The 12,110-nt window shown below is 36.5% G+C and overlaps 1 protein-coding gene across 1 annotated transcript; it reads right to left on the bottom strand.

Moving 5' to 3' along the window:
• Positions 1–3,926: 3,926 nt before the first annotated feature.
• Positions 3,927–11,197, bottom strand: pdk2a (pyruvate dehydrogenase kinase 2a). The gene is made up of 11 exons (XM_027140621.2): positions 10,961–11,197; positions 10,079–10,220; positions 9,470–9,541; positions 9,190–9,374; positions 7,841–7,930; positions 7,675–7,752; positions 7,313–7,389; positions 7,120–7,218; positions 6,201–6,308; positions 5,858–5,971; positions 3,927–5,307 (listed from the first exon to the last, which is right to left on the bottom strand). Exons 1-11 carry the CDS (start codon positions 11,076–11,078, stop codon positions 5,164–5,166), a joined length of 1,227 nt encoding a protein of 408 aa, XP_026996422.1. The 5' UTR covers positions 11,079–11,197; the 3' UTR covers positions 3,927–5,163.
• Positions 11,198–12,110: the final 913 nt, after the last annotated feature.

Below are 12,110 nucleotides of genomic sequence, written 5' to 3' on the forward strand. Positions count from 1 at the left end.
AAACACACACAAATAAATAAACATATTATGATGGGTCTGTGTTATATAAATTGTTTCTATGGTAAATTTTATCTTCAATGAGAAAACTGTGGGTTTTCATTCCAGTCAAATAGAAGCTCAACCTAATAGTCATTTGATTTAAACAAATAAATTTATTTATTATTATTATTACTACTATTACTACTACTTAAAATGTGGTATATTCGAATAAAACAAGAGCAGTGAATTAAATACAGCGGTGTGTAAGACCTGAGATTGGAAATGAGTACATTTCATTTGTTTGTTTGTTTCATTGCTTGTCTTCTGATCTGTTTTTATGCCCATACGATGGTTTTCTCCAACAATACCATATAATAATATATTTCTTTGAATTTATAAAATATTATAGTATTAACACCAGTTTTAGATAATGTTTGGGCAATAATAAATTGATTCCTCAATATGTTGTATGATTTGCTTTATGATGTTAAGATGTATGAAAGACATATTTACAAATTTAAATCCTCCATTTCATAATTCTTTATTGATTATTTTTGCTGTTAATATGTGAAACATTGGTATCCTTACAGTATATACTTATTAATTGTGTACCAATATGCCTTATTAATATTAATATTGATTAATAACCTTTGTAATTAGTAGAATTATATACATATACATATATACATACATACACACACGCACGCACACACGCACACGCACACACACACACACACACACACACACACACACACACACACACACACACACACACACACACACACACACATACATATAGACATAAAGCAGTTTGTCTTTGGGCGGCAAAGATACCACATACCAAAAAGGGTATTGTGTTGCAGTTTTACAGCATCTTAAGCAACTGTTTAGGATTTTGCTTGTGTAAGTACCGGGCTGTAACCACAAGTACTCAATCATTGGTTAGACCAAGTGACAGATTCTGACACTATCAGCAAAACACAAATGGGTGAGACCTTAAAAAATAACACCATTGATGTACTGTTATGTAGTGTTTGACTGTCCAACTACCCACAAACATTTTATACATAAAACTAGTACTCCCTTGTTCTTAACTGTTACCTCATATTGTACAATGCAAATGATCATGTTTGACAAAATATTTCAATCTTAAAAAGGTTCAGTTCAAGTTCATGTGTCCAGAAAGCATATATTTTTTTAAGTATCTAAGAATTAATTGAGGAAGCATGGTTGTTTGATTAATAAGTACAAGGAGATAGAGAGAGGGCTATGAAGACTGCATTACCTGCACATATAAATTATAAGAAGCTGCAGTAACACAAGAAGGACACATGGTGGCAATAATGAGGTAGCTTCAAACTGGGTTTTTGCAATTGTTCTACAGAACTCGAGTATGTTTACTTAATAAGTCTAGTCCACTTGCATAAATATTTAAATCGATTAAAAGAATAAATGATGTAATAATCATCATAATATAATTTAGGGTAATAAGTAAAACAGAATATAAAACATAATATAATATATACATAATATACAGTATTAAAAATAGTGACGACATATAGCTAAGTATGGTGACCCATACTCAGAATTTATTCTCTGCATTTAACCCATCCAAAGTATACACACACACAGCAGTGAACACACACAATGAGCAGTGGGCAGCCATTTTTATGCTGCGGCGCCCGAGGAGTGGTGGTGGTGGGGGGCCTTGCTCAAGGGCACCTCAGTCGTGGCCGGCCCGGGAAGCGAACCCACAACCTTCAGGGTACGAGTCAGACTCTCTAACCATTAGGCCACGACTGCCACGACTATTATTATTCTTATTCTTCTTCTTATTATTATTTTTATTGTTGTTGTTGTTTATTGTTGTTGTTGTTGTTGTTGTTGTTATAATTAGTTGGCATATAGTAGCTGGGAGAGAGAAATTATATATTGTTCACAAGCTATAATTTAAAAATCTTGTTTGAATAATCAAAATATATTTGTTTTCTTATACAAAAATATTACTCATGTTTCTCACTTATCATCCCATGACACCTTCCAGTGTTAAAAACAAAAAACAAAACCAAAGGTCAGTAAATAAGTCAGTAAATGTGAGCTAACAGGGAGAACATGCATATGAGAGAATCTTTAACAGTCCTCCTGAGCACAGTAAACAGGCAGAGATATGCCAGGCATTTCACACAGAGTACTGTTCTTGAAAGAAGGAACACACAGAGGCCCTCTTCTGGAAAAAAAAATATATAGAGTTGCATGTGTCCTATGCCATTTCTTATCAGTGTTGATAGTTTGCAACAAAATCCATTGACACATATTCACACTAACAGAAAAAAAAGAAAAGAAAAAAAAGAAATGAATTATATTAGTGCATATTAGTATTGAGGGGGGCACAATGGCTTAGTGGTTAGCACGTTTGCCTCACACCTCCAGGGTTGGGGGTTCGACTGGGCTGTGGGCTGTGACCCGGGAATAGTTCGGATAAGTGATATATAGCACTGTGTACCATGTACTGTAAAGTGAGATGACTGTGTGCTTTTAAAATAGCTTTAAGGTTTACTCATGCTCTGAGAGGAGTCTGTGATAATCAATACAGTACATGTTATTCTGACTGTTAGATTTATGCTGTCAACATAATTATTATAAGTAGTGTTTGACTGTCCAACTACCCACAAACATTTTATACATAAAACTAGTACTCCCTTGTTCTTAACTGTTACCTCATACTGTACAATGCAAATGATTATGTTTGACAAAATACTTCAATCTTAAAAAGGTTCAGTTCAAGTTCATGTGTCCAGAAAGCATATATATATATATATATATATATATTTTTTTTTTAAGTATCTAAGAATTAATTGAGGAAGCATGGTTGTTTGACCCAAGAATAGTTCGGATAAGTGATATATAGCACTGTGTACCATGTACTGTAAAGTGAGATGACTGTGTGCTTTTAAAATAGCTTTAAGGTTTACTCATGCTCTGAGAGGAGTCTGTGATAATCAATACAGTACATGTTATTCTGACTGTTAGATTTATGCTGCCATGCAACATTTCTATGATAATAGGAGTTGTTTCTTTAGGATGATAGAATAAAGTCCACGTCACTGAATCATTTGCTGAGAATGAAAAATGATGTGAATCATACACTAACTTATGGCCTTCACAGTCATTGCTACTAATATATTCTCATCTCAATACTGAATACCCTATGTAGGATTTTGCTCTAAATAGTGACTATCTAGTGCAGTTTCAGAGATTTTCAAAAGCATGTAGAATCTTATACAGCAACAGCACATTCATTTCTAGTCATTTTGATCACCGTGTCGAGCAAATTCGTCATAAAACTTACTTTTGGTTTTGAAAGCATGTTGTCCAATTATTTGTGCCTTTAAATATGAAATCCTTCCAGTCTTATGTGACTTATATGACTTATGTTGACTTATAAACATGTTAACACAGGACAACAAAACAAGAGTAAAAGTAAAAAATGTCATGTGGAAATTGGCATTCGGAATAACCGGCTTAATACCAAGAGGTTAAATTCATAATAAGAAATAACAACAGAATTTCAGATAACTTCACTTCACTGAAGCCTGCTGCTTTTCTTTTTATCTATTCCTAGGCCTAATCGGTGTTTATATTCCATTCAGTCACTAAAGAAAAGTCAGCATGTATCCTCTCTATCCAGCTGTAACCTTTCATAGGAAGTTGTTTACTTCACAAGTATGTAACCTTTGACTGAGTGGGCAAAAGGCCAGCGTGTAACTCTTAACACCCGGCTGCTATTATGTTTTTGCTTAAAGAATTGTTTTGATACCAAAGCCTCACTTTATAAAGTTCACCCCGTAGCCCATTGGCAACATGCTCACTAGGATCAGAGAACATGATTTATGACACTGAAGCCAAATTAATTAAAGAAATGGAAAGGGACATGTAATGCAGGGATATGCAATGAAATGTCATGTTTATTTCCTTTATATTTACATACATTATGCATACAATGGAAAATAGATTTTATCATAAAAATATAACACATTCAGACATGAAGTTAATAGGCTCATATAAAAGGCAAGCAAACATGATAGAAATAACAAAGAATACTTAAGGGCTGCATGGTTCAAGTTCAGAACGGCTGGTTTGTTTAGTACAGTAAAGACACTTCCAGAAGTTGAGGCACAGAAAATGTTCAAAATTGGAAGAATATCTTTTTGTCAACTGGCCATACATACAACAATTAAGAATACAATATATCAGTATAATATGTCAGTGAGAATACATATTGAATGAAGTCAACAGCAAAGAGACAATGGTTGTGAAAATTTTAATACAGAAATGTTCAAAACCTTAGTCAAGGAATCAACCATTGCATTACACTCCTATGTCTGTTTGTCAGCTTTCTCAGTAAACACTGTTGCATCGGTGTTTGTTTTCTGCCTGATTTTGTAATATAATCATGTCACATCACTGAGGTGATTCATGAACTCAATTATGGTCTCGAAATATGGTCCACATTTCCTCTAATCACCGTGGACTAATCCACTATCATCATCTGTGATATGGAAGATGGATGTTCTATGAAATACTCCCTGTCACGACTGCATTAACCTCAGATGCTAATATGTTATAACTACCACTGAGATCTACTTATGTACTCTTCTATAAATTCGCTGTATTATTCTTATTCAACTTCCAACAACAACAACAACAACTCACTTTGGCCCTTTCTCTCATGGCACCAATGAAGTTGCTATGCTCCTGCCTGATCCTACACACTGACTCCACCATCTGCCCTGGAAGATCGTGCTGCCCTCCACCTACACACTAACAACTTTCCAGCTCAGGCTCTCCTACACTGTGATACTCCACCTTTACTAAGAGAACGCTGTAATCTTTGACCGTTTTCGGCTTTGTTATGAAACTCAACTCACGCATGCTTGGTCTACAAGTAACACTGTGGAAAAAAGATTTTTGCAAACCACAAAAACTAATCATGGGTTGATCATGGTGCAGATGTAAAGCCATTACATGCATTAACTAGTGAAACGAGAGACAACATAAGGCTGAAGTGTTGAGTATCTGGCTTCAACCAGACGCCATATTGCTCTCTCTGGTCCCCATGTGAGAACTCTAATGCAAGGACTGTCTTTACTTGGAGCCAGGAGACTCCAGACAAGCAGAAGGTCTTCATTTGGCCAGCCGGAATACTGCCAGGTCCAGCGGCTCTCTGCTTGGCACACACCAGTCATCTGCTTCCTGGCTTACTTTATAGTTCCGCAGAGCTGTCTTGTTATACACCGGAAGCCTTTCCACAGAGTCAGTGGATAAAGCCTGAAGGGGACAAAAAAAAAAAAAAACCCCACAATATTATTGATACATGCAGGTTTCAGCCCTATTTGGATTGGTTTTACATGGGGAGGTAGGATAGTATCGTTATTACTTTTCAACTAAAACCAAGTTTTGGACTTTCTAATGCTGAAAATAATATAGACAACATTCAAAAAGCATTTTGAGAAATGGGATTTTTCTTGCAGAGGTAGTATTTTTATACTGTACTACCAATGAAGATGTATACCTAAACGCTTTCTGTGACTGATGTACTCAATTTTGACACACACGTGATTCAAAGATGTGCAGTCACATGATAAAGTCTCAGCCTAAATCCTCAGAAAATTTCTTGCTTTCCTGAAATCTCCAAAGTTCGCTTGATTTTTCCTTAATTTCTCAAATATTGCAAAATCCTGGAAGGACCGCTAAGATGAGATTTAGAGGTTAGAAAAACCAAAGGATTAAGATATTAAAGGGAAAACAAGTTCTAACTGCTGATAATCTAGCCAAGGACCAGTATTTTTTTATTTTAGATTAACAAAATGACACGTACCCTCAGGTGAACAACAGCGTCAGTGCCATAACCCTCCATAGAGTACAGCTGGAGGTCTCCCTGGAAATACTTTGCATAGAGGCGAGTGATTGGCAGCCCATAGCCAAAGCCAGCCTGTTGACAGGGCAAGAGCAGCATTCAGTGACATATACCATGCACTAATTCACTACACGCTGTAAATAACAGAGCTAACAGAGTGCTAATGGGAGATATAAATGTCATTAAGTACACATATTGCACTCCCTGTTAATCATAGCCTGTCTGTTAAGGTTTTGAAACACTGTGAAACTTTCTTTGTGTCAGGAATTCACGAATAAAAACTGCAAAGAGGATACTGTCTCACCAGAGGAGCTCTTTGCTGGCCAATCTGAGGAGTCGGGGCTGTTGAATACATATAACTGAAAAGATTCTCCATCTTCCTGAACGGGACTCCACCACCCCTGTCAGACATCTACAGACATACAGAGAAAGCGACAAAGAAATATAAAGTGTCAACACAAAATAATATCAAGGAACAGATAATAGACACATAACAGACACTATGTTATTTACACTACAGTATATTATATATATATAAACAAGACAAAAAGGCCACTAATGTAAGATGTTCAGCAATTCAGTTGTTTTAAACAACATACATTGTCACAAAGCAACTTTACAGAAATCCAGACGCAGATTTATATTTAGCTTCCTAATGAGCAAGCCAGAGGCAGTAGTGGCAAGACAAACTCTCTGAAACAAAACCTTGCGAGGAACCAGACCCAAAATGGAACCCATCCTTCTCTGAGTGATACGACTTGGTGCTGAGGGAATGCTGCAAATGTTCCTGGGTAAAAGTCTACATTATCCACATGAGACTACCTAGTGATAAAAGGGTGCAACTAAACGGTTTTTCAGTCTGCAAATCTACAGGGTATTTATGCAGGATGATCCACAGCAACAGAGGATGAATCATGAGAGCAGAACCTCCGAACAAAAGACTGAATCAACCAGATCAGGAGGGTGAGAGGAACCCAGCACTACAAATGTGTCAGCGTGCATCAATTCGATTGCAGTTAGTAAAGAGCCACTCGGAGCGGGCATGGGTTACTGTGCCACTGGGTTAATGGACTCATAATTCCAAATGACACATATCTAATTGTATGTAAGAATAAAAATAAGAGTTTGCGTGTATCAAAGGTAAGTATGAATTTGCAAGACCAAACCAGCTCTGAAGAGAAGATTTAAACATTATTATTTATAATCTGTCAGAGTAGACTGACCTTGATGGAAAGGTCCTCTCCTCCAATAGTTACCATAACTTCAATAGGTGGAAGATTTGAGCCTTCTTTATGGTTTTCAATAGTTGCCCTCATAGCATTCTATGGAAAGAAAAACATTGCCATGGCAACACTGAGCCATAGTTATGCAAATGACATAGATGCAGTGATTAGTATGAGAAGAGGTTGTGCTCACCTTGAATAACTCAAACAGCATATGGTAGAGATGGGAAGGCACGTATTCTATGCTAATTTGCAGGTTCATGTCGTTAACTGCAAGACAGAAATGGAACACGTTCTAAGGATCATTATTCCTGCATGAGTTAAAGTTCATTTACAGTGTCAATATTGCCACAAACACTGCACACATCAGAGACAGTTGAGAAAATCTTTATGAATCTATGAAAGTATCCAATAAGTACAGAAGTCATAATTAGCAGCACTGGCTGAGTGAACAAACATGTTGGAATTTATTGGCCTGTTATGTAACCTGTAGAGAACAATTATTATGCAATGGTCAGATGCTGGGAACAAGCACATTGTAATCTCTCCACTTACTGTTGTGTTCTTGCAGCACAAGGTCTGGGGAACTGAGGTAGTACTGGTCACAGAGCATCTTGGCACTCTCATAGGCATCTGCATGTGAAAAAATGTATTGTTAAACGATCGATAATTTAAAATCTATGTAATACAATGTCAGGTCAAGAAAACATGTATATGTAACCTTTGATCACGTCTGCTACTTGGCAGTGAGGATCAATACATCCAATGGTGTTGGGATGAACAGGATTTGTGGTACCGTCAAAAATCAGGGCTATAAACAGATAATCAGAGATCATTAGGATTTCAATTACAATTTCTTATGTAAAAGTCAAAATTAACACTTGCACATCGCACATCTACACAGCATTCTACATGATCATATTCTTAATTTCATAGCGGAAGGATAAGCAAAAATGTACTGTTTGTATTGTTAAGATGAATGTAGCATTAACTCTGGGTTCGTCACTCACTTGGCAAACCATTTTACCACATTAAAATGTTTGAGGTTTAGTGTCCTATTTAGTTTCAGATTCAGATACATTTTTGTGCTTGTCCCCACTAAAGTAACCAACAAGTTATTCAAACTTAAACCTATTCAGACGAGGTCAATTTTGAAAACAAAGTGATCAAAGTTCACTTCAGAAAGTTAAAGAACTTCAGAGTTGACATGACAGACAAGCTAATACAGCCCCTGTGGCACTAGCAGTTATGCTATCAGGCTTAAGTTGTTAAGCATAATAGGAAGGTTGTAGTGTGTAGTGGTTAAGGAATTGGCCTACTAATCGGAAGGATGCGAGTTTAAATCCCAGATCCACCAAACTGCCACTGCTGGGCCCCTGAGTAAGGTCCTTATCCCATAATTGCACAGTTGTAGAAAATGAGATTAAATGCTAGTTGCTCTGGGTGAATATGCCGTATACACTATATTGTACACAAAGATGTGTAATGCACTATATTATTAGGATACACTATGCATGTAATATATGTAGATTATGCATATATTTTGTTTACCCTAACCACTCCTTTCAGTCAGTTCTACAGCCAGTAGCTTTAAAGAATGAAGCATAAAGTTGATTTTGATTGTTCAGCATCACAGATGCTGCTTGTATTTCACTGAGATCTGTTTTTTTTTTAACCAAAACATAGCATTTAAGTGATCGCATCTTGTAAAGCAGCCATTTTGAATGATGCTATTCTGTATTGCAAATACGTGGTAAAAGTATATGGTAAAAGAGCTGAAATGTGAACAAGTGACCAGAGATCTCATCAATGCTAAAATTTCCAAAATGAGAACAGAGTCGTGCCCTGCAATGGGTTGGCACTCCGTCCAGGGTGTATCCTGCCTTGATGCCCGATGACGCCTGAGATAGGCACAGGCTCACCGTGACCCGAGGTAGTTCGGATAAAGCGGTAGAAAATGAGTGAGTGAGGGAGTGAGAACAGAGTCCCCTTTTTGAATTCAATGAAAAAGAACAATATGTGAGAACACCCTGAGTAAGGTATAAGCTGCAAGAAATTTCTGTTACTTACTGTGCTGGTTGATAAGCATACGAATGGAGATTCGGCTTGTGTAGAATCGGTCTAAGAAGTACTGGATGTTCTGATTAGTGAGCGGATCTTGGCCAAAAGCTTCTTTGTACTCAATCACACCTTGAGCCATTGTAGGAACAACATCGTTATGTCTATTTCTGATATTCACCAGGGTTTCTACAAAACTGAGTCAGAAAAATGACGTAAGATTATGTAAGAAAAAAGCATTAAAATACAAGCCTTAATCACATCATGAAAGTTTACATAATATTAAACTTACTCTCCCAAAATTCGGTGGTCTGTGGGACTTTTATCCAGGAACTCAAGGATCTCCATTAAACTCTGAACATACCTGAGATCATAAGAGATTGGTTTACCAAAGGGAGAAAAGGACAGGGTATAGATCTTGCTTGTCATTTTAAGGTAGAGATCTATATTTTCCTCTTGTATTCATTATTAATTATTAATTCTGAAATAATTATTAACAGTTTCCAAACCCTTAACTTAAAGTTACAATATAACCAGTGGAAGTAAGTGTGTGAGCTGTGGGACAAAACAGTAGTAGTGCAAAAATAAACATAAGGAAGATGGTAAAAAAAAAAGAACAGTATACAAAGGCCCTCTTGGAGGAGCTGCACAGGCCAACCCAACACTGCACACAAACTAGGACAAAGTTCACATGCATGACATCACCAAGCAGAGTCCTTGTTACCCTTTTTCAAGTGCACCACAGAGGGCTGTTTACTACGTGTTTGAAATCATGTGCTATAAATAAAACAAGCTGACAATATTTACTATAATCAACATTTTTAAAAAGCCATAGCTTAAAGCTCTACGAGATGTGTCCTTGTTATGTGGTTGTTTTCTACATTTTTGACTTATGCCTTACCAGCCATGCACCATCTGCACCGATGGAGTAGTAAGCAATCTGTCTGGGAGTAAGTTGATTTCTTTCATGATGTTGGACAGTCGCACCGGGAGCTCTTGCCTCAAGAAGACAAATGAAGTTTTTTCACACGCATTTGTTGAACCTGCCAGTAAAAATGTGTGATAGGAAAAGAATGCTAAATAACTTTGACTCAAAAACAACTATTAAAAGTAAATTGTTGCTTTCTTCTATCCAGTTGTATTAATAAACATGGCGTTGTACATACTTGAAAATAAAACGTCAAGCAATTATTTCCAAAAAGGTATTTCAACAGCAGGAAAGCTGACAAAAAGTATTATATATATATATATATATATACTGGAGGGAAATGAACCCGCAACATTTAATGACTGGAGTTACTGGCTGCAAAATGACATTGTTTGATCATTCAATAAATCATAATCAGAAACCCAACCAGGTTAAGATCGAAATTTGTATTAGTCAAAATATCAAATTTCAATATCAGTAACACAAAAGATCAGCGAGTCGATATATAGCACAAACCGAAGCAACCGGCTAATCAACATGACGCAATCATTGCAGCAGTGAACGCGCTCAATATGTGCTCTTCATTCAAAGCGTCAACGTTTTAATAAGCGCGAAATTAAATCAAAGAGATACATCAAAGGAACACATCAAAGGAACACATCAAAGCAACGACTTGTAACATATACAGACATATTTATGCTGTTTATTTTGCTTAAGATCACGGTGTTTTGCTTTCTCTAGAATAGAAATGCATAGAAATCACACCATGCACATTTCCTCCAAAATGTATACACTCCATACAATAATAATAATAATAATAATAATAATAATAATAATAATAATAATAATACTCACCGAAATCAAGAAATTGCTTCATAGACAGAGGAGATGGTGAAAATTTGGAGAAGTGCTCGATTTGTTTAGGGACGCTGGCCAAGGCCGAATTCGTCATAATAAACCTCACGAATCTCATCGTTAAATATTGCTAAGCCTTCTGAAATGATTAAGCAAAATTCAAGGTTCTCCTGTTTATAAGCAACGTAGCAGCACCAAGGGTCTAATATACCATAAGGCTTTCTAGGTTTCTCTGAAAAAGACTACCACCAAAAATAAACCCTCAACCAATCAGGTTTGAAGTTCATGTTCGGCTCTAACCAATCAGACATGAAGGAGGGACTTCGTGAAATAAACATTCATATTATGTATAGCTGCTGGGAGCAGCACATAGTAAACATGGCTGCTTGGAGCTATCATTGCCAGCTTCTCTGACGTCATAGGACACGAGTTTTATCTGTAACATGTGGTGTAATGTGAAATATATGACAACTGGTCTCGTGCAAAAAGGACAAGCAGTTCTAACCTACTGATTAATGTTTAAACCCCTAAAAGGAATATACAAGGAAATAATTTCACTGTGCTGAAATGTATATGTGACAAAAATAAATCTTCTATTAAATTCACCTAAGAATGTAAATAGATCCTTTACATAGAAGCCATATTTCTGACAACATATAAATAATTTAAATTCTTAAAGTTGCTTAATGTTACTTATAGTATACTTAAAGTATAGTATACAACATACTAACATCTATAATACCAATATTAATGAGGCTGTAAGTAATTACAGAAATTGCACCCAAATTCCACTCCAAGATACACATCTAAAGAGCTCATTCCTAAAAAGGTTTCATAAGTATCATAAGGTGTTTAGGACTCTAAACGTATAAACGTGATTCAATTATAAATATGCGAACGGCAGCAGGACATTAAGAATCACCACGAACAAAGGGTTTACGTGACCGCGATTGCCATTTAAAGTGACCACTTGGTTGATAACAATTGTAACAATACCAAGACAAGGTATACATGACCTTGAGGCAAGAGGCAAGGATACTACAAGACTCTTCTCTGTTCTGGCACCAAGGTGGTGGAATGAACTTAATGAACAGCTGAGTCACTGGCTATTTTCAAGCGGCGGTTGAAGACCTATTTATTCAGGAAACAC

This window comes from Tachysurus fulvidraco, chromosome 8, assembly GCF_022655615.1.
Source record: "Tachysurus fulvidraco isolate hzauxx_2018 chromosome 8, HZAU_PFXX_2.0, whole genome shotgun sequence".
In the NCBI taxonomy this organism is placed as follows: domain Eukaryota; kingdom Metazoa; phylum Chordata; class Actinopteri; order Siluriformes; family Bagridae; genus Tachysurus; species Tachysurus fulvidraco.

Coding starts and splice junctions, on each gene's coding strand:
- pdk2a (XM_027140621.2), bottom strand. CDS start 11,078: ATGAGATTCGTGAGGTTTATTATGACGAATTCGGCCTTGGCCAGCGTC. Junction 9,542..10,078: donor GTGCAGATGGTGCATGGCTG/GTAAGGCATAAG, acceptor TTATGATCTCAG/GTATGTTCAGAGTTTAATGG. Junction 6,309..7,119: donor GAGAGGACCTTTCCATCAAG/GTCAGTCTACTC, acceptor GTATGTCTGTAG/ATGTCTGACAGGGGTGGTGG.